Raw genomic sequence first — 21474 nt, 5'->3', positions numbered from 1 at the left:
TGTGGGTCCTTGTGAAGGGGACTTGGGGAGCCGGGGTGGCTTGAGGGAGCTCTGGGTCCTTGGGGACCTGGGGGGCCGGGACAGCCTGGGGGGACTCTGGGTCCTTGGGGGGCCGGGTGGCCTGAGGGAGCTCCAGGTCCTTGGGGGGGACTGGGGGGCCGGGTCAGCCTGGGGGAACTCTGGGTCTCCCTCCATCCTTCTAGCACAGTGAGGATAGTCCCAAGGGCCAGGAGCTCTGGTTCCCAGTCCTGGCTGTACCATGTAAGCCCCTCTCTGTGCCTCAGTTTGCTTCTCTGTAAAGTGGGGCCAGAGGAGTTCGGAGGTCCTGATGGGAGAGGGAAGGTCAGCTCCCTCTTGAGCCCCCTGAGCTTCTGCTCCAGGTCGCTTGTCTCCAGCTCTGTGGCCCAGGCCGGGCCCAGGCTCTGCCCGCTGCAGGTCCCCCCCCCCCGCCCCTCTCCCCCCAGTGCACACTGGGCCGAGGCGGCTGCTGGTGGGAAGGCAGAGGCCGGAGGCTTTATTGATCAGTCTCTGGGCCAGGGGCTACCTCAGCAGGTATGCGGAACCGGACAGGTGGCGCTTCCCGCTGCCCTTGCCCCGGAGCTCCATGTAGGCCATGTTGCTGCCCGAAGTCTTGGATGAGCCCGTGACGCTCAGGGGGGAGCGGGGCGACCTCGGGGCCGGGGGGGCATTGGGCCGAACGGTCGGGGCCCGGGGCGGGCGGCAGAGGCTGCCCTCGCTGCTGGGGCGGCTGCTGGTGGGGCGGTCCCGGCGGCCGGCGGAGGCGCTGGAGGAGGGAGGCGGGCACGTGACCACGGGCTCCGGCCCTGCTGCCCGCCCGGCCTCCCCACCCGCCCCCCAGCCCACAGATGGTCATTGAGACCCTCACCTCGGAGAAGGCCTTCGGGAATGGCTGACGGCCGCCGGCTGCTGCCCTTGAGAAGGGGAAGACCAGAGCTGGGCCTCTGGGACGAGCTGGGGAGAACCGTGGAGGGTCAGGGCGGGGGGGGGCCTAGAACGGGGCTGTCAGGGTGGGAGAGACATAGCCCAACCTCCCCTTTTCCTGCCCCCACACATTTTCAAGAGGAAGCAGACATGGGAGTCAGGGACAGAACTGGACGGGAAGCTGGGCCGCCCTTCCCCCCGCCATGTCCCCAGGGAGAGATTGGGGCCTGGCAGCCCTTTTAAAATGCTGCTTCTCAGATTCTCCCTGGGGTTTCCAGAGTCAGGGAAAGGGCTGAAATCCCCACCCTCGGACCCTCCCCGGGGCCCGCCCTCGGCCCTCTGCTCAGCGAGGATGGTCAGCGGCCCCCACCTCGGCCCCACAGGAATGATGGGGCCCCCCCACCCTGGCTGTCTCTGCACCCAGGCCGGGGCCTCACCCGCAGGTCTCCCTGCTCGGCCGCCTCCTTGAGCTTGGCCAGTGTGGCCCGGAGCCGCCCGTTCTCCTCCTCCAGGATGCGGATGCGGACGTCGTTGGCCTGCACCTGCCTCCTCATGTCCTCGGCCACGTTCCCGGAGCCTGGGGGGCGGCACGCGGGGCGCGGGCCCTGAGAGCCGGGCCTCCCCTGGCCCAGGCGGGTGGCCCGGAGGGGACAGGGGCCACCAGACCGGCCATGGGGCCCTCCCGTCCCGCCTAGACTGAGGAGGAGCCTGGGGCCCAGGGGAGCCAGGAGACCACCCTGTGAGCCCCCCAACCTCACACGGCCCCCCTCCCTGCCCCCCGGCTCTCACTCTCAAACTGGGCCTCGCTGGGGACGTGGAGGTCGGGGAAGGCCACTAGCAGCCGCTCACGCTCCTTCAGCTCCTGCACGGCCTGGTCCAGCTTGCTCACGGTCACCTGCAGCTCCTCCGCCGTCCGTTCCAGGCCCTGCTTCTCCTGCTGGAGGCTCTGCAGTAGCTCCTGGGGGCGCGGGGGGCGGGCGCGGGCCGGGGGAGAGGTCAGGAGCCCGCCCACCCCTGCCCCCACCGCCAGGGACCCCGGTTTTCTGCCCCAGGTGGGCCCCCGAGGGAAGGACGCCAGTTTCTCACCCTCCCATCCCTGCTCCTTGGCCGCCCGACCCAGGTCCTCTGGGAAGCAGCGTCCCCGGCCATGGCCTGAAGGCTGACAAAGGCCTGGGACGGGCCCCATTTCTGCAGAAGGAGAAACTGAGGAGATCCCTCGGGCTCCAACAGCGGGGGGGTGGGGGGGCGCCCACCTGATGGGCCTTGAGCTGGACCTCTGCGTGCTCCCTGTCGGTGCGGGCGGCCTGCAGCTGGCCCTCGAGGCTCGCCTGCTGCACCTCGGCCTCCTCCAGGCTGGCACGCAGCTCCTCACGCTCTTGGTCCAGGCTGTCCAGCTGCTGCAGCAGGGCCCTCTGCTTGGCCTGCAGGGACTGAGGGGCCCAGGGGCAGAGGCTGGGTGGGGTGCTCTGGCCAAGGGGCCTCCATGGCTCTCCCCTCCAAAGCCCAGAGGAAGTGGGAGGCACTGGGAGCAGAGCCTGGTGGGAAGGAGGGGGCGAGGCCGGGGCCACCTCAGGGTGCAGGGCTCGGGGCCAAGGCGGGTGGCCCGGGCTGTGCCCCACTGGACGCCCTCAGCCAAGTCCCCCAGCCCCAGGCTCCTCCCCTCGTCGCCCCCAGCCCCTTTGCTGGCTCAGGGCAGTCACTGCCCCCACCCCGGTGCTGGAGCTGAGAAGGCTCAGCCGTAGCCTCAGGCCCAGATGCCCGCAGGCCTGTCCCTCCCCGCCGCAGCCTGGACCCCGCGCCCATTCTCACCCCCCCCATCCCTCTGCCCTTCCCTCTGACCCTGCCCCCTCCTTGGGTTAAGGCCTGGCTGCCTCAGCTCTCTGCTGCTCAGGTCTTGCCCGGCCGGAGGTGCCTCACTCCCTCAGTCTGGCCCAAGTTGGCAGACAGAGGGGCTGCTCTGGGCCCTGGGGCTACATAACCAGGCACGGGCTGAGTGGGGAGCAGGAAGGAGGAGGCCCCTGGGGAAGTGCCCACCAGGGCCAGCAGAGGCAGCGGGGAGTCCCCTCCACGCTCCGGGCGGGCCCCGAGCAGCAGAACGAGACCCCCGGGGGCAGCAGCTGTCTCTGCCCAGCGCCCAGCCCCATGTGGGCACAGAGGGCATGGAGGGCCCAGCCACCCCGGGCCCGGCCTCACCTCCTGGTGCCGGATCATGCTGTCCACCTTGGCCTTCTCCTTGTCCAGCTCGGTGCTGGCCCAGCCAAACTGCTGGCTGGCGTTCTCCAGGCGCCCGGTCAGCAGCTGCACGCGGGCCTCCAGCTGGGCGACCTCGCTCCTTTTCACCATGTGGCTCATGTCCTCCAGCATCTCCTGTTTCTTGGCCTCTGGAAGCCCCCCCCACCCGTGTTGTTAGTCCGGGTGACCCCGGGGAAGGCACAACGCGGCGTAAGACGAAGGGGGGGACCAGATGACCCCTGACCCTGGCCACAAACGGCGCCCGTTTTCTGGACCCTTCCCCTCATGGATGTCCCTCCTCCCTGGCTGTCCCCCAGTGGGGGCCTCAAGGGCAGGCGGCAGCTCACCCCCCAGTGGGGGGCCTGTTTCCCGGGGGTCACTGGCCCCATTTCCGCCCCCCCCCCCCGGGGCCCCTCTTCTGCTGCTCTCCTGGGCTCCGGCTCATTCTGGATGGCTCACCCTCAGCCCCATCAGTGCCTCTGACCCCCAAATGGGGCCCGTCCCAGGCCTTTGTCAGCCTTCAGGCCACGGCCAGGGACGCTGCTTCCCAGAGGACCTGGGTCGGGCGGCCAAGAAGCAGGGACGGGAGGGCAAGAACCCAGTGTCCTTCCCTTGGGGGCCCACCTGGGGCCACGGGGGGGCCGTGGTTCGGGGAACATCCTTCCTGGCTTTAGCCCTAACCCACCTTCGCACTCACCCAACGCTTCTTCTTCTTTTTTTTTTTTTTTTAACAAAATCCCTTCATTTTACAGATAAACTTCGTAGTGTTATATGGTACAAGAAGTAATTAAGTAAGATTCCAGCCCAAATCCTTTACACTAAATCCAATACCTCTTCTACCCTTCTATACCATCTTCCCATCTATATACCCAAGAGATCAAATTCATCTAGTCCTGATTCATAGCATTTGACAATTTCCAAGGTATAAATTCTCAGAAAATTTAAGAATTTGCTCAGTGTTTGAGCTGATCCTAGAACTCTTATAAATAAACCCATTTGAAGACCACCTACCTCAAAAGTCATAAAATCATAGGTTTAAGAGATAAAAAAAAAACTTATAAAAATTTAAAATTTTCTAAAAAAAATTTAGAGACTGTCTAGCTCAATATTCTTATTTTGCAGATGAGGAAACTAAGGCACATAAAAGCTAGGTGACTTATACAAGGTCACATAGTTTGTAAGTTTTAGATACAGAATTTAAACCCAGGACATCCTGACACCAAATTTAGCATTGTACCTACTATACTATCTCTGCCAGATTTTCTGAACATCAACTTTATAGATTGACTTACATATTGTCTAAAGATATTAACCCAAAGATCTAAGATAGTCGCCCAATGCTTCTAATCGGCCCCCAGAGTCCTCATCCCCAAGCTCCCATCCCGGAGGCCCCCCCACTCTCGGCCCCCACCATCCCCCATGGCTGGCCGCGTTTGAGCCGTGGCACCCTGCTGCCCAGCACACTCCTGCCGACGCCGACGCTCTGCCTGCAGAGCCCCACACGGTCGGGCCCCGACTCTGCCGCCCACTCCCTTCACCAGGCCTGTGTGGCAGGACCCTCTAGGCTTGGCCAACCCCCTGCTGGCCCCCCCCCCCCCAAGGGCCACAAGCTAGGACTGCGCTTCTCAGAATCCTGAGGAGGGCGGCTGTGACGGATTACCCATAGGCCCCAGTGGCCTCTCCAGATGAACCCACTCCCTGGGGAAGGGGCCCTGGGAGCATCTTGGCGACCCCCAGGGAGCAAAGGGCAGAGTTCCCTATAGAACCCAGCAAAGGCCACGGTCCACCCCCCCCCCCACTCCCAGGGGAGCCTCTATTTCCTCTGTTTGGAGACTCTCCTCCCCCCAGGCTCCCCGGCCCATCCCTCGCTCACCAGCCCAGGCAGCCCCGACACACCCGGCCCAGACAGGCCCGACTCCAGGTCCCTTGTCAGTGAACCCGGGCTGGCCACAGACCATTGCCTCCCTCCCCCTCCTCCTCTTCCCCCTTCCCCTCCTCCCTGTTCTCCTTTTCCTCCTCTCATTCCTCCTCCTCTCAGTCCCTCCCCAACATCTGTGCTCAGGTCCCCAGGCTCAGGCCCCTGGCTCCCTTCCAACACACTGAGTTCCCATCTCTGACCGGCCTGAGGGAAGAGCCTTTTCCTAAAAACCCAGAAAGGCCGGAGGGCCGAGTGGGAGGCCATCCCAGCCCTGGATCCCGGCCCATCTCCTTAAACCTCCCCTGGGCTCCCATTCTACATCCTGGAAGGGACTCGGCCATCATCCCTCATCTGGAGGCAGCTGCCTCTTCGGTTGGAGGTTCCTGGGCCCAGGCCGTCCTCTCCCAACTGCAGCAGGAGCCCTTCGGGACACGCACCCTCCCTGCTCCGGAGGCCCCTCTTCCTCCTGCGGCTCCCTGGCCTCCCTGACTCCCTGCCGGCCTCTGTTCCCAAGCCTTCCTCCATGTAGCCTCAGCTTCCCACCCATCTTTCCATCCCAGGGCCCAGCACAAACAGGCCCATAAGCGCCTGGGCCTGGTGAATGCAGACTTCTCAGCAGGATTTCCTCCTCCCGCTGCTGGACCCCCATGGGCTGGAGAGAGGCCGAGGCCCGGAGGACAGACTGGGGGCTGAGGCCAGGAGCAGAGGCTCACCCAGGTCCCGGATGATGTCCTGGTACTGCTTCAGCTCCTCGGTCATGGTAGCCACATTCTTCTTCAGGAGGCTCGTTTCTAAAGATCCAAAGGCAACGCCTGAGTCAAGGCCCCCCCCCCTCCATCTCCCCTCACTCCCTGCTGGGGAACCTGGGACAGCACCCTTCCCTTTTCAGCCTGTTTCCTCATCTGTAAAATGGGGGCACCGTCCACTAAAGGCTCTCTGATGTTTCTCCCAGAAGGAAGGGAGAGAGCGACCATGAGACCCTCCGCAGAGGGCAGGTGGAGATCTGGGGCACCACGGGGGTTATGGGGATAGGGGATATTCTCTTGGTCCTCCTAGCTCTGACCCCCCTCTTCTATCCCCCCCAGCTCTGATGCCCACGGGGCCTCCCTGCTCAGACCCACTGGCTCTGGTGGTTCCTAAGGGCGCACAAAGGCCTCCCTGAGGGAGGGAAGGCAGTGGGAAGGGGCTGTCCCAAGGCATGGGAGAAGTCCGTGTCTCTGAACAGAAGCGGGATCCCTGAGCCAGGGAGGGCCCCCCATGAAGTGGTGACCCCTCTGTTCCCTACGCGGGAGCCCGAGGCCGGGGCTGTCCAGGAAGGCTGGAGAAAGACGCCCTCGCTTCAGCCAAGGACGGACGCCCTCGTCCCTAAGCCTCCTCCTGCCTCCACCCGAGACCCTGTTCTGGAATCACCGGTGCTTGGACAGGCAAGGGGCCCTTGCGGATGGGATCCAGATCCAGGATCCCTCCGGTGACATCCTGGGCCTCCTGCTGGGGTCCATCTCACCGTTCTGAGCTGGCCCCTGTACAGCCGGGCCCGGCCTCTCCTGGCCTCCCGGGGCCCTCTCCCCGACCCCCTCTCAGTGCTCAGAATCGCAAGAGCCTTGACTTGGCTCTGAGGCCACGGGTACGACACCCTTCCCCTACAGATGAGGAAACTGAGGCCCAGGGAAGTTCAAGTTAGACTGTTGGTCAAGGCTAACCTGTGATGGCCCTCCTGGTTGGCTACTGAGGGGTCAGTGGTTAGAGGGAGGGGAGGAGGGGGGCTGGAGGAGGACAGGAGGGGAGTGGGGGCAGGGCAGGAGGGGGGCTGGGGGGCAGGGCAGGAGGGGAGTGGGGGGCAGGGCAGGAGCAGGACTGGGGGGCAGGGTGGGGGTCCGAGGGCCGCTGAGAACCTGTGAGCAGGGCCTGCTTCTCGGCCCCCAGCTGGGCCAGCGCCCGCTCTTGCTCCTGCTGCAGGCCGACCCGCTGCCGCCGCTGCTCGGCCCGCTCCTCCTGCAGCTCACCGGCCCGCTCCTGCAGCTGCTGCTCCAGCTCCCGCCGCAGCCGCTCGGCCTCGGCCAGCTGCGCCCGCAGGGGCCCCACGGCCTGCATGAGGGCTGCCAGGTGCTTGCTGATGCGGGCCAGGTCCTTGCACTGCTCGGCCGCCCAGTAGCTCAGGTCCGTGACCGACATGAGCTGCTGGCCCATGGTCCCCTGTAGCAGGTGCTGGAACTTGTCCAGGGAGGAGGGCAGGTTCTGGCTGGCGCACAGGCCCACGAGGGCCCTGCTGACCTCCCACAGGCTCCGTTGGACGCTGCTGCAGGCATCGCAGGGGATCAAGGCCGAATCCACGGTCTGGCTGTGGACGCTGCGGCTGGTCCTGGGGGAGGCGGCGGACCCCGGGGGCCTGGGGGAGCTGGCATCCCGAGACCGGCAGGGCATGGGGGGGACCGGTGTCCCAGAGCAGGAGGCCGGGGGCGTCGGGGTCTCGGGGCTCTTGTGCTTGCCCCCTCTGGAGGCCTCAAGCTTGGAGGTGAAGCGGTGAGTCCTGGAGGGCTCGCCATGCTTGGGGAGGAGTGGGGAGACCTCTGGCTTTGTCTTCTTCTGTTAAGGGGGTAATAGAGAAGGAGGAAGTAAGGGAGGGGCCGGATTGGGAAGAGAGCACCACCCAGTGGGGCAGTAGTGGGAGGGTTCCCAAGAAGCCCAGCATGCTCCCTGGGCCCCGCCTCCAGCTGTTTGGGATCTCCCTCTGAAAGCAGAGACTCTGGCCTTCCTTTGCACCCTTGGGGCTGGCTGCCAGCCCCCAAGCAGTGAGGGTCTGATGGCCCAGGTTCTGCGGCTTCAGCTGTGGGGGGCCCCCACCCTAGCCCTGGGAAGAAGCTGGGCTGGCCTGTGCACCTGGGAGCCTGGGACATGGAGTAGGAATCAGGGAGAGCCCCAGCTTCCCCATCTGGAGAATGGGGAGAATCATCACTGCCCTCCCCTCCCAGGAGAGGGGAGTCTCCTGCCATTATAGGCATACGTCACGTGATTGGCTCATTTGCGGATGGCCCTCACTGCAGCCTCTAATGGGAAGATCGCCGCATCCCACATCCCTCACCTCTGTACTAGGAGGTGGGGGTGGTGGTCCCCGAGTCCCTCCTGGATCTAGGCTGGGGCCTCTGGCTGGGACATCAGAACCCAGAAAGGATGGGCAGTACCAACTGGTGGGGGGGGGGGTTTAATGTCAGAATGAGCAGTCTAGACCTAAAGGAAGCCGATGAAAGCCGCGGGGGCAGATTTTGTGGTCGAGGGACCAACAGGATGAAAGAGGAGACATTTTATTGTGTGACCGTCTCCAAATTAGGGATCGTGCTCAGCTGTTTCTCTAGTCTCTAGCACTAAGAACCCAACAAAGTAAAATCCCAATGAAACACCCATAAGGGGGGGCCAGATTTCCCCCCCCCCATTGGTGTGAGGGCTGTGCAATCCCTGCCATAGACTTGCAGCAGGATTCAGATGTACATCTCCTGCAAAAACCTGCTTGGGTATTGGCCATGACAGGAAGCCTTGCTCTGCATCAGAGAGGGATGTGGCCCTATGGAGTCCTGGGGGCTCTCGGTGGCCCTCCACCAAGGCCATGGGCAAAAGCTTAGCATCCCCTGGGACCAATTCTGTCCCTGCAGGAGTCTCTAGGGGTGCTCCTGAGCCACAAATGACCAGCAAGGGAAAAGACGGGGATCAATTTGAGGTCCAGGTAAACTGCCATGAAAGGAGAGGGAGAAAAGTTGGCAAAAGGGCGAAATAGAGAGATTGGGACTTCCAAAATTCTCAGGAGGAAGAAAACTCAGTCAATGACATAAAACAATGACAAAAACATAAAAAGCCAAGAGGAAAGACATTAATTGCAGGAGAGCAAAGGGCCTCTAGATCAAGGCTGAGAATTCAGGCATCTGTGACATGGATCCATAGCAGTCCTAAATGGCTTAAAAGAAAAGTCAGACTTGTGGGAGCAGATTTATGGCTTGCACGGCAGAAATAATCGGCAGAATAAAAAAACCTGAAGCTAAAGTGCCAAGGCTCACCAAAGAAACAAAAGAGAGACTGTTTGGGAAGGCAGACAGACAAAAGTAAGGAACGATTTGGAAGAAAACGAGCAAAAGGCAGTAACATCATGAGACAGAATGCAAGTAAAACACTGATCTTGAAAAAGGAAGCATAGAGACAGCCTAAGGATTAAAGGTCTTGAGGGAAACACAAGTTAAAAACCCTGAACACCACAACATAAAAAATGACACAAGAAAACTGCCTGGAGCGTCTGAAAGTAAAAGACAAAATGCCAATGAAAGAATACACAGATTACCTTGAGAGAAAACGCTCTAAGTTGCACCCTCTTAATTTAAATTTAACATTTCCACCAACAAACAAAAAATATAAGAGATTAGGAGGACCTTCAAAATATGATGGAAACAAAATCTGAATAACACAAGACTAATCTGCAAACACCAGAAGCCACAAGAGGGAATGGAATAATGTATTCTAAAGAGCTAAGGAACTCAAAATAAACTCTTACAATGTCGTATTCTGTATGCATGAACCTAACCATAGTTTTAAAAAATTGATGTTCAAAAGAAAGGAAATATTCTAAACTTTCCTAAAAATAAAACTAAACTTGAAGAAATTATCTGTTATTTAAGCAGTCCAGACAACAGAAATATAAAAATGGTAAATAAATATACTAATCACCACTACCACAATCACCAACAAATTAACAACAGAGAAGCTATTCAGAGATTTTTTTTTTTCTAAATATACTTCCGGAGACAAAGCTAAAACAAAAGTCAAATATAAGAGGTGTAAAAACAGGCCTAAAATATGAATTAAATTTCTTTTCTTTTTTTCCCTTTCCCTTTCTTTTTTTTTTTTTTAAATAACTTTTTATTGACAGAACATATGCCTGGGTAATTTTTTACAGCATTATCCCTTGCACTCACTTCTGTTCCGACTTTTCCTTTCCCTCCTTTCACTCCCTCCCCTAGATGGGAAGCAGTCTTATACATGTTAAATAGGTTATAGTATATTCTAAATACAATATATGTGTGCAGAACTGAACAGTTCCATGAAGTAAATTTCATAACACTCTGCCTATCATTGAATCATTGTTTTTTGTGGCCCTAATTATAGAATGGGAGGGCACATAAAAGGGAAGAGAGGGAGGAAGAAGATGGAGGAGAATGTGTAATGGATCTAAAGCAAGTCAATAGGAGTAGCTAGGTGGTACAGTAGATAGAGCACTGGGCCTGGAGTCAGGAAGAGCTGAATTCAAAACCGACCTTAGACACTTAACACTCACTAGCTGTGTGATCCTGGGCAAGTCACTTAATCCCAATTGCTTAAAAAAAAAAAATCTAACAATGGAGGGAAAATATTCCTGAGTCTCTCAGGAAGAGAATTTATAAGAGAATGGGTGAGAAGGAAGGAATTGGAAAAGGGGAAACAACTGCTAATGAATGCTTCTACAGGAGAAAGGAGATCAATAAAAGGAGATGGAGATCTTACAATGGTATGATCTGCAATGAATTTGATGGAGGTCGCTTATACAGCCTGCTCTAAGAGAAGAGGAATCAGGAATCTTGGGAACAACTGATACTCAGAGGAATGGGAGGTGACTGAAAAGTAAAAAGGAGAAAAAAAATTACCAAAGAGCGGAAAAAGATCAATAACAAAATGTACAATCAAGAACATAGGAAGATTTCTTCCATGAGGAAATAGGCCCTCCATCAGGTAATGGTATTTCTAAGAATGGGGGGCCCATTCAGAAATCAGAAAAAGGGTGGGCATGGGATCATAATAGAAACACTTTGGAAGAAGAAACCAAGGGATAATTTACCTGTTAAATCTTTGGAAAAGGGAGGAATTTATGACCAAACAAGAAATAGGGAACATTATAAAATGCAAAATGGATAATTTTGATTATATCAAATTAAAAAGTTTTTGCACAAACCATACTAATACATCAAGATTAAAAGGAAAGCAGAAAACTGGGAAACAATCTTCATAGGAACCCAAAGTAGATACCTCAAAAGTTTTAATTTCACAAAAAATACTGAGAACAAAGGACTAAATAAGGATAAGAGCCATGAATCAAAGAATAAAACTTTAGTCAGAAAGGGACAATAAATAGTGAAGAAAACAAGTGAGAAATTCCTTTTAGAAAGAAAAGGTGAAGAAAATGAAAAATTTTAAATCAATAAACAAAACAAATTAAAGAGGAAGGGGATTTTCATTGGCTACTTAACCGGGGGAGGGGGGGGGGAAGGGAGAAGAGAAGAGAAGAAAATATTTAAAACTACTTAAGGGCGAAAAAGAAAAAGGAACTAACAAGCAAAATTCCAAAAATAGAGAAAGATCAATAAAAGAAGATGGAGGAAGAGGAAGGCAGACTTATGGGTGAGGGGAAGAAAGCAGGGAGTAAGGCTACTTTAAAATAAATTAACCTAAAATGAGAACTGGTACTGTTTTTACAGAAGGGGGGGGGGGGGCAAGTAGCTTTAAATGTAGGGAGGAAATCCAAGAAAAAGAATGACAGGTTGTATTAAAAAAAAAAAACAAAACACCTCACAATCTATGACTTAATAGAAACATTTAAAAGACATACATATAAAAATGAAGGGCTGGAATTTTTTTTTTTTTTTTTTTTTACTATGCACCAAATGAATCCAAAATTTGGGACTGGAAACTAAATTATTCTGAAAGGAACCATTAGACAACAATTTAATATCATCATTCAACTTAAACCATCCAAATGTCTTAGCATCTAGATATATAAAAGAAATATTATTTCACCTACAATAAGACAAAGATAGCAACATAACAGTATCAGGGGATTTCAATGTCTCTCATTTTGGGATAAGTTTAACAGAAAGACATTTAACAGAAAATACAAAATTGAACAAATTGCTGGAGCTAAAATATTTGTGGTATCTTAATGAACTGCAAAAGACTATACATATTTCTCAGCACCATATGGAACTTTTTTGTGATAATAGTATTTATCTGTTTTTGACATTTACTTTTATAAAATTTGTTTACTTTCCAATTAGTTTTTAATCTTCTTTCCCTGGCTTTTTATAATATATAATTTTTATTGCATCATGATCTGGAAAGGATGCATTCTGCCTTTCTCCACTTGACTGAGATTTTTATGCCCTAATATATGGTTAATTTTTGTATAGGTGTTATGTACCATTGAGAAAAAAGCATATTCCTTTCTATCCACATTCAGTTTTCTCCAGAGGTCTCATCATATCAAAATTTTCTAAAATTCCATTTAGTTCCATAATACCTTTCTTGTTTATTTTCTGGTTGGATTTATCTAATTCTGAGAGAGAGAGATTAAGGCCCCCCATTAGTATAGGTTTTCTATCTAGTTTCTTTCTGCAACTGACAACTTCTCTAAGAATTTGGATGCTATATCACCTGGTTCATACATGTTTAGGGTTGATATTACTTCATTGTCTATGGTACCTTTTAGCAAGATATAGTTTCCTTTTTTATCTCTTTAAAGTAGATCTATTTTTGATTTTGCTTTATCTGAGATCAGAATTGTTACACCTGTTTTTTTTTTTTTTTCACTTTAGCTGAAACATAACATATCCTGCTCTAGTCTTTTACCTTTTCTTCTGTGAAACTCTCTGCTTCCAATGGATTTATTGTAAATAACATATTGTAGGATTCTGGATTTTAATCCATTCAACTATCTGCTTATATGTTGCGAGTTCATCCCATTCACATTCACAGTTTCCCTCCATCCTATTTTCTTTCTTCTTTCTTTTTTTTTATTAAACTTTTTTATTGAGAAAACATATGCATGGGTAATTTTTCAACATTGACCCTTGCAAAAACTTCTGTTTCAACTTTTCCCCTGCTTCCCTCTACCCCCTCCCCTAGATAGTAGGTAGTCCCATACATGTTAAATATGTTAAAGTATATCTTAAATACAATATACGGATACAGTTATCTTGCTGCACAAGAAAATAGGATTTAGGAAGAAGATAAAAATAACCTGGGAAGAAAAACAAAAATGCAGGCAAACAATAACAGAGAGCATAAATGCTATGTTGTGGTCCACACTCATTTCCCAATGTTCTTTCACTGGGTGTAGCTGGTTCCATTCATTACTGATCAAATGGAACTGATTTGGATCCTCTCATTGTTGATCTTCTCATTATCCATCAGAATTGATCATCATATAGTATTCTTGTTGGAGTGTATAATGATCTCCTGGTTCTGCTCATGTCACTTAGCATCAGTTCATGTAAGTCTCTCAAGGCCTCTCTGTATTCATCCTGCTGGTCATTTCTTATAGAACAATAATATTCCATAACATTCATATACCACAATTTACCCAACTATTCTCTAACTGATGGACATCTGTTCAATTTCCAGTTTCTAGCCACTGTGTAAAGGGCTGCCACAAACATTTTTGCACATGTGAGTCCCTTTCCCTCCTTCAGGATCTTTTTGGGATATAAGCCCAGTAGTAACACTGCTGGATCAAAGGGGATGCATAGCTTGATAATTTCTTGAGTATAGTTCCAAATTGTTCTCCAGACTGGTTGGATCCGTTCACAACTCCACCAACAATGCATCAGTGTCCGTTTTCCCACATCCCCTCCAACATTCGTCATTATCTTTTCCTGCCATCTTAGCCAATCTGACAGGTGTGTACTGGTATCTCAGAGTTGTCTTAATTTGCATTTCTCTGCTCAATAATGATTTGGAACATTTCATCATCTGAAAATTGTTCATATCCTTTGACCATTTATCAATTGGAGAATGGCTTGATTTTTTATAAATTTGAGTCAATTCTCTATATATTTGGAAGTGAGGCCTTTCTCAGAACCTTTACTGTAAAAATGTTTACCCAGTTTATTGCTTCCCTCCTAATCTTGTCTGCATTAGTTTTGTTTGTACAAAAGCTTTTTAACTTGATATAATCAAAATTTTCTCTTTTGTGATCAATAATGATCTCTAGTTCTTCTTTGGTCACAAATTCCTTCCTCCTCCACAGGTCTGAGAGGTAAACTATCCTATGTTCTTCCAATTTTATTTATAATCTCATTCTTTATGCCTAAATCATGAACCCATTTTGATCTTATCTTGGTGCACAGTGTTAAATGTAGGTCAATGCCTAGTTTGTGCCATACTAATTTCCAATTTTCTCAGCAGTTTTTGTCAAATAGTGAATTTTATCCCAAAAGTTGGGGTCTTTGGGTTTGTCAAACATTAGATTGCTGTAGTTACTTTGTCCTGTGAACTTAACCTATTCCACCGATCACCTCATCCATTTCTTAGCCAATACCAAATGGTTTTGGTGATTGCTGCTTTGAAATATAGTTTTAGATCAGGAACAGGTAGGCCACCTTCATTTGATTTTTTTTTTTTCATTAGTTCCCTTGAAATTCTTGATCTTTTGTTCTTCCAGATGACTTTTGTTATTTTTTCTAGGTCAGTAAAATAGTTTCTTGGGAGTCTGATTGGTATAGCACTAAATAAATAGATTAGTTTAGGTAGTATCGTCATCTTTATTATATTCATTCATCCTATGCAAGAGCACTTAATATTTTTCCAGTTGTTTAGATCTGAATTTATTTGTGTGGAAAGTGTTTCATAGTTTTGTTCATATAGTTCCTGACTTTCCCTTGGCAGATAGATTCCCAAATATTTTATGCTATCAACAGTAAATTTAAATAGAATTTCTCTTTCTATCTCTTGCTGTTGGATTTTGTTAGTGATGTATAAAAATGCTGAGGATTTATGGGGATTTATTTTGTATCCTGCAACTTTGCTAAAGTTGTGGATTATTTCTAATAGCTTTTTAGTAGAATCTCTGTGGTTTTCTAAGTATACCATCATATCTGCAAAGAGTGATAATTTGGTTTCCTCATTACCTACTCTAATTCCTTTAATCTCTTTTTCATCTCTTATTGCCAAAGCTAGCATTTCTAATACAATATTAAATGGTAATGGTGATAATGGGCAACCTTGTTTCACTCCTGATTTTATTTCTCCATCCTATTTTCTCCCACTGATACTTTTTTTCCCTCTTTCACCCTGTCCCACTTCACCAGGATTTTGCTTCTGATCACTCTCTTGCTCAATCTGCCCTCCCTTTTATCACCTCTCCTCCCTTCTCTTACCCCTTTTCTCCTTCTGCTTTTGCCCTCTCTTCTATTCAGCCCCTCTTTTTCTTTTCCCTTTTTTTTCTACTTTCCTATAGAGCAAGATAAATTTCTATACACAACTGAACCTGTATGTTATTTCCTCTTTGTGCTAAATCCTTGAGATGAAGGTTCAAACAATGCTCTTCTTCCTCCCTTCTTTCCCTCTAGCATAACAGGTCTTTTGTGCCTCTTCATGTGACCTAATTTCCCCTTTTTTACTTCCCCTTTTCTCTACCTTTTTCTACTCCTTAATGTTTTTTTTTTTAAATATCATATTAAAGTCAACTAATAGCTACACCCTCTGTCTACATATAACCCTTATAACTGTCCTAATAGATAGTTCTCAAGAGTTACATGTATCATCTTTTCTATGTAAGGATGTAAACAGTTTAATCTTTAAATAACATGGGGGATTTTTCTTTCCTGTTTACCTTTTCATGCTGCACTTCGGTCTTATATCTGAAGATCGAATTTTCTGTTAAGTTCTGGTTTCTTTGTCAGAAATGACTTTTAAGTCCCCTATTTCATTAAATATCTTTCTCAAAAAAATATTGAACACAAGGTTTTGCAAGGTTGAATGTTGAAAACTATCTTTGCGTGTATTTTTTTTCTTTGTTAAAGATTTTTATTTTTCAAAATATATGCGTGGGCCATTATTCAACATTAGCCCTTGCAAACCTTGTGTTCCAATTTTTCCTTCCCTTCCCCTACACTCTCCCCTAAATGGCAAGTAGTCAAATATATATTAAACATGGTAGAAATAAATGTTAAATCCAATATATTTGTATGTCTTTTGAAAAATAAAAAGGTATTATAAAAATATAAAAAATAATGGCACTGGAAAAATGATCTCCAAGTTAAAAAAACAAAACAAAACAGATAAGTGAATAAATAAATGTCCATCTCTTCCCCTAAAAGATTATGGTCAGTTTTGCAGGGTAGTTGATTCTTGGTTGTAGTCCAAACTCTTTTGCATTCTGGAATATCTATCACTGGCCCTCTGGTAATTTAATGTAGAAGCTGCTAAATCCTGGGTAATCCTGATTGTGGCTCCTCAATATTTAAATTCTTTCTTTCTGGCAGCTTGCAGTATTTTCTTTTTGATCTGCTAATTTTGGAATTTAGCTACAATATTTCTTGGAGTTTTCCTTGTAGGATCTCTTTCAGGAAGTGATTGATACATTGTTTCAATGACTATTTTTCTTTGATTTCTTGAAAGATGCTAATAAGGCTCTTTTTTAAAATTTTTATTACAATCTTCAAATAGTCCAATACTTAAATTGTCTCTCCTGGATCTATTTTCCAGGTCAGTTGTTTCTCGATGAAGTATTTTACATTTTCTTCTATTTTTTTCATTCTTTTCATTTTGTTTGATGTTACATGGTCATTAGCTTCCATTTGACCAATTCTAGTTTTTAATGTATAATTTTCTTCTTTGTATCTTCTTTTCCATTAGGTTAGTTCTATTTTTAAAGGTGTTGTTTTCTTCATTGAATTTTTTTTTCCATTTGATTAATTGTATTTTTAAAGGAATCGTTTTCTCCAATCAATTTCTGTCCCCACCCACCAAGCTGTTGACTCTCTTACATACCTCTCCTTTCTTTCCCCAATTTTTCTTCTACCTCTCTTATTTAATTTTTAAAATCCTTTTTGAATTCTTCTAAGCAAGTTCTTTGGACCTGAGACCAATTCATATTCCCCTTTGAGGGAATAATCAAAACCTATTATGCACAATGATATGCTAACAAAACTGGAAACACAAAAGAAATAGAGAAATAACTTCAAAAATGTAAAAATGCACAAACCAAGAGAAGATAACATTGAGATCTTAAATAATCCAGCCTTAAAAAAAGAAATTGATATAACTGTAAATGAACTACCAAAGAGGGGAAAAAAGAACTCTTGCTCCTGATAGGAGAATTCCATCAAACTTTTTAAAAAAAGTAGTACCCATATGATATACAAATTATTCTCAAAAATTGATAAAGAAAGCACCCTACCAGAATCCTTCTGGGACAAATATAGTCTATTTTTTTTTCTGAAGCAATTGGAGTTAAGTGTCTTGCTCAGGGTCACACAGATAGGAAGTATCTGAGGTCATATTTGAACTCAGGTCCTCCTGACTTCAAGCTGGTACTCTATCTACCGCACCACCTAGCTGCCCCGACAATTATAGTCTTAATATCTAAATCAGGGAAGGATGAAACATAGAAGAAGAAATACAGCCAGTATCATTAATGCATATAAATTCAAAAATTTTAAATAAAATCGTGTCAAAACACATTATAGCAATCTATCCAAGACTCATTTATTATGACCAAGTTAGATTAATATCAAGAATGCAAGGATGGTTCAATATTTAAAAAATAATCAACATAATTATTTTAGAAACAAAAACATTCAAACCATATGATCATTTCAATAGTCGTCAATGAAGCCCTGCTCATTTATACTAAAAAAACAAAAACAAAAACCTGAAAAAATAAATAAACAAGCAAACAAAACAAACCAAAAATAAAAAACCCAACCTCCAAAGTATAGGCATATAGGAACCTATTTTAAAAATATCATAAAAAGCACCATTTATTTAAAACCAAAACAAATTTTATAGACAATAAGGATAAATCAGAACCTTTCCCAATAAATAAGGGAGTAAAGCAAGGATGTCCATCCCCCATTATTATTTGATACAATTCTGAAATACTAGCAAATAGAAAAAGAAATTAAAGGCATAAATAGATTAAAAGTATATATCCCTATTTGCTAAAGATATGATGGCTTGCTTAGAAAATCTTAAGAATGATCAAATATACTAACTGAGACAATAGGTTGAGCAAAGTTGCAGTCCTCAAAATAAAACTTCAGTTAAAAATTAACCGCATTTCTATATAATAATAGCAAAGTCCAAGAGGCAATAATAGAAAGGGACATCTCATTTCAAATAACTACAAAAGACTTGGATGGATTCCGTTCCTAAGTGATCCTTAAAGAATAAAAAACAACTTAAAGAGCTGAATAAATTTCCATATTCAGGGCTGAGCCATGGCAATAAAATAAAATGAAAACAGAATCAAAGTTAATCTATACTTTTAATGTTTTGTTAATGAAATTATCAAGATACTTTAAGGAACTTGATGAAACTTTAACAAATTAGGAAAACAAAAGAGCTTAAATATCAAGGAAAATGATGAAAAGAAATGGGGATGAAAGGGGAATACTGCTTCCAGATCTGAAACTCTATTATAAAGCAGCCATCATCAAACTATTTTGTACTGATTAAAAAAAACAAAGCAACAGAGTACATCAGTGGAGGAGACTAGACAAAAGAGGATCAGGAAAAAATAGGACTCAAAAATTTGTTATTTGATAGAGTGGAAACCATTCATTACCTGGAAAACAACTTAATTTTTAAAAAACCTCTGGGAAAACTGCAAAGCATTTTGGCAGAAATCAGGTGTGAACCAGCACATTCTACCACACTCCACAATTCATTCTAAATGGACATACAATCTTACTGTTAAAGATCATACTAAGCAAAAAACAAAGAGAAAGAGCTCCTGTCCCTCAGAGCTATGAGTAGGAGATCTACTCTTAACCCAGCCCGACAAACAATTGCAATAAAGAACTTGGATTATGTGAAACTGAGAAGCTTCTGCACAGAGGACCTTGATTTATCCAGGATAAAAGTGGTCATATGGGGGGGGGGGGGTTGCTCTCCAAGGGGGCTAAATTTTGTATGTCGGATTTACAGACAGCTCCCATATGAGGCAGCCGCCCACCTTCCCCACAACCCTTCCCCCCCTCCCCATGCACGCTGTCCTACCTGGGGCAGTGATTGCCGGTAGAGTTCCCCGAGCTTCAGCATGCTGGTCCAGTACTTGCGCACTGTGAGCCCAATGGACATGCAAGGCCCCACCTCGCGGGAGATGGGGATCAGTGCATTGCTGGTGATATTGTCTGTGTAGCTGGTAAAGCTCTGGAGCAGCAACAGCAGCCTGGGGACGAAGAGGAGCGGACTGAGGGCCCAGGGCCGGGGCAGGCTGGGATAGGACGGGGCAGGCCGGAGCAGGCCGGGGCAGGCTGGTAGCTGGGTCACAGTCTGGAGGGGATGTCCTGCCTTCCAGCCTGCCCCCGGCCTGCTGCGGCCCCCTCACCAGCAGCCCTGAGGCTCCCACCTGCCTGCTGATACCCAGATAGCCACTGGGAAAGATGCTGAAATTGGCCCTAGGGCTGGGAAACTTAACCTAACCCCTCCTCTCCGAAGCAGCCAGGCCAGATGCCCCCAGCCTTGTTCCCGTCTGCATACACCCCATGTCATCAAGGCACCCTGGGGGGCTGGCGAAGCGCTCGGGCTTCTGGACAGCACCCAGCCTCAAAAACAACAATGCCCTCTGAGACAGAAGCTCAGCTACCCAGACATCTGAGCCTGAGACTGAGCAGAGACCAAGGTGAGGGTCTTTAGGGACCACCTGGACCTCCACTCACCTACAGGTGGGAAATGGGCCTGAAGCGGGGATGTGATCCCTGCAAAGTCACCCAGCCAGGTAGACTAGAACCTTGATCTAGAACCAGGGGTCCTTGTCTCTTGCCAGTGCTTTAAGCTGGTAACTGAATCTATTCAGATCTTCAAACACAACAAATACTTACCTAATAGAGTTGAAACTTCCCTGTATCTCAATGAAAATGATTTCCAAGGGCCCTCCCAGCTCTCATATTCCCTGTCCTAAGGCTCTTAGCGGACATCCCCTGTTCTAAGGCCCCTCCCCCAGCTCTGACATCCCTGTTCTAAGGCCCCTCCCCCAGCTCTGACATCCCTGTTCTAAGGCCCCTCCCAGCCCTGACATCTCCTGTTCTAGGTTTCCTTCCAGCTCTGACATCGTCTGTTCTAAGGCCCCCGTCCCAACTCTGACATCCCCCATTCTAAAGCCCCTCCCAGCTTGACATCCCCTGTTTTAAGGCCCTCCCCCCGCCTAGCTCTGACATCCCATTTTAAAGCTCCCCCTCTAGCTCTGACACCCCTGTTGCAAGCTCCTTCCCAGCTCTGACATCCTCTGTTCTAAGGCCCCTCCAGTCCTGATATCCCCTGTTCTAGGTTCCCTTCCAGCTCTGACATCCCCTGTTCTAAGCTCCCTCCCAGCTCTGACATCCCCTGTTCTAAGGCCCCCCTGCCTAGCCCTGACATGCCCTGTTCTAAGACCCCTCCCAGCTCTTGACATTCTATGTTCTACGGTTACTTCCAATTCTGACATGGTTGGATTCCTGATTCAAGACTGCAGAGAACAGGGAGAATCTCTTTGCCTGCGTTCTGTGCGTTGTCCAAGAAGTCAACCCTGGGGAAAGCCCCAGGACACAAAGAAATGGAAAACTAAGTCCTCTTTGGGGGGGCTCCCGGTTTAACGGGGAGGGCGAGAGGGAGAGGAGAGTCAAACAGCCGTGCACATGGGACAGGGGGAGCTGGGGTGGCTCAGAGGAAGGACATTCACCACCTTCTGCTCTCTACTAAAAGAAGAAGTCTATGAAGACCCAAATGCTGCTGGCTTTCCTGAGGCGCCCACAGCTCAAAGATCCAAGTCCTCGAGGCTCCTCTGGGCTCCAGGCCCGCAAGGCCACAGATGCTTTGTTTTGCTCTGCACCCAATGCTATTTTCTCAGAACCACGTTCTTCCCCCCACGGCTTCCCCACTGAGAAAGCAGGAGAAATGACCATGGACCAGCGAACCCAGGAGGCCAGGCCCTCAGCCCGGGGGGGGGGGGGGGGGGGGGGGGGGGGGGGGGGGGGGGGGGGGGGGGGGGGGGGGGGGACCAGCACGCCTCTGTCTCAGCAGGTGGGGGGGCACGCCTCTGTCTTGGCAGGACCCCCTCAGGATGGCTCACCCCCTTTCCAAGGCCAAGGCCACGCCCGATCCCCCTTCACCAGGCCCCACTTCCTGCCCCTGGGGCTCGCAGCTACTGCCCCCCAAGTCCGGCCTGCTCTCCTGATGGCTACGGAAGCCTTCCTCCGCTCCACCCTGCCTCACTTCAGCCCGCTTCTCAGGCAGTTCTCCCTTGGGACGAAAACAAACCCCAGTGCTAGGTACCTGCTGTGGCCACTGGTGCTCTGGCTCGGGCGCCCCCACTGATGGGGGCTTCTCATCCTTCCGGGCGGCCCCCACGGTTCCAACGTCCAGCCGGGGCCCGCCTCTGCCGCTCCTCCCTGCCT

The 21474-nt window shown here is 49.1% G+C and overlaps 1 protein-coding gene across 1 annotated transcript; it reads right to left on the bottom strand.

Moving 5' to 3' along the window:
* Positions 1-488: 488 nt before the first annotated feature.
* Positions 489-20079, bottom strand: LOC116420858 (coiled-coil domain-containing protein 157-like). The gene is made up of 10 exons (XM_031948901.1): positions 19924-20079; positions 19100-19271; positions 6985-7675; positions 5806-5883; positions 3136-3323; positions 2196-2372; positions 1732-1900; positions 1380-1519; positions 887-972; positions 489-784 (listed from the first exon to the last, which is right to left on the bottom strand). Exons 2-10 carry the CDS (start codon positions 19178-19180, stop codon positions 541-543), a joined length of 1854 nt encoding a protein of 617 aa, XP_031804761.1. The 5' UTR covers positions 19181-19271; positions 19924-20079; the 3' UTR covers positions 489-540.
* Between the last annotated feature and the right edge of the window lie 1395 nt (positions 20080-21474).

Source organism: Sarcophilus harrisii, chromosome 1, assembly GCF_902635505.1.
Source record: "Sarcophilus harrisii chromosome 1, mSarHar1.11, whole genome shotgun sequence".
Taxonomy (NCBI): Eukaryota; Metazoa; Chordata; class Mammalia; order Dasyuromorphia; family Dasyuridae; genus Sarcophilus; species Sarcophilus harrisii.
Note: the sequence above shows the minus strand (reverse complement) of the source record. Positions and strands in the feature narration are given on the sequence as shown.

Excerpts from the sequence above, each read along its gene's own strand:
- LOC116420858 (XM_031948901.1), bottom strand. The coding sequence starts at position 19,180 with ATGTCCATTGGGCTCACAGTGCGCAAGTACTGGACCAGCATGCTGAAG. Across the intron at positions 1,520-1,731 it reads CAGCGAGGCCCAGTTTGAGA|GCTCCGGGAACGTGGCCGAG; the intron begins GTGAGAGCCGGG and ends GCCGCCCCCCAG. Across the intron at positions 973-1,379 it reads CCGAGCAGGGAGACCTGCGG|CTCGTCCCAGAGGCCCAGCT; the intron begins GTGAGGCCCCGG and ends GGTTCTCCCCAG.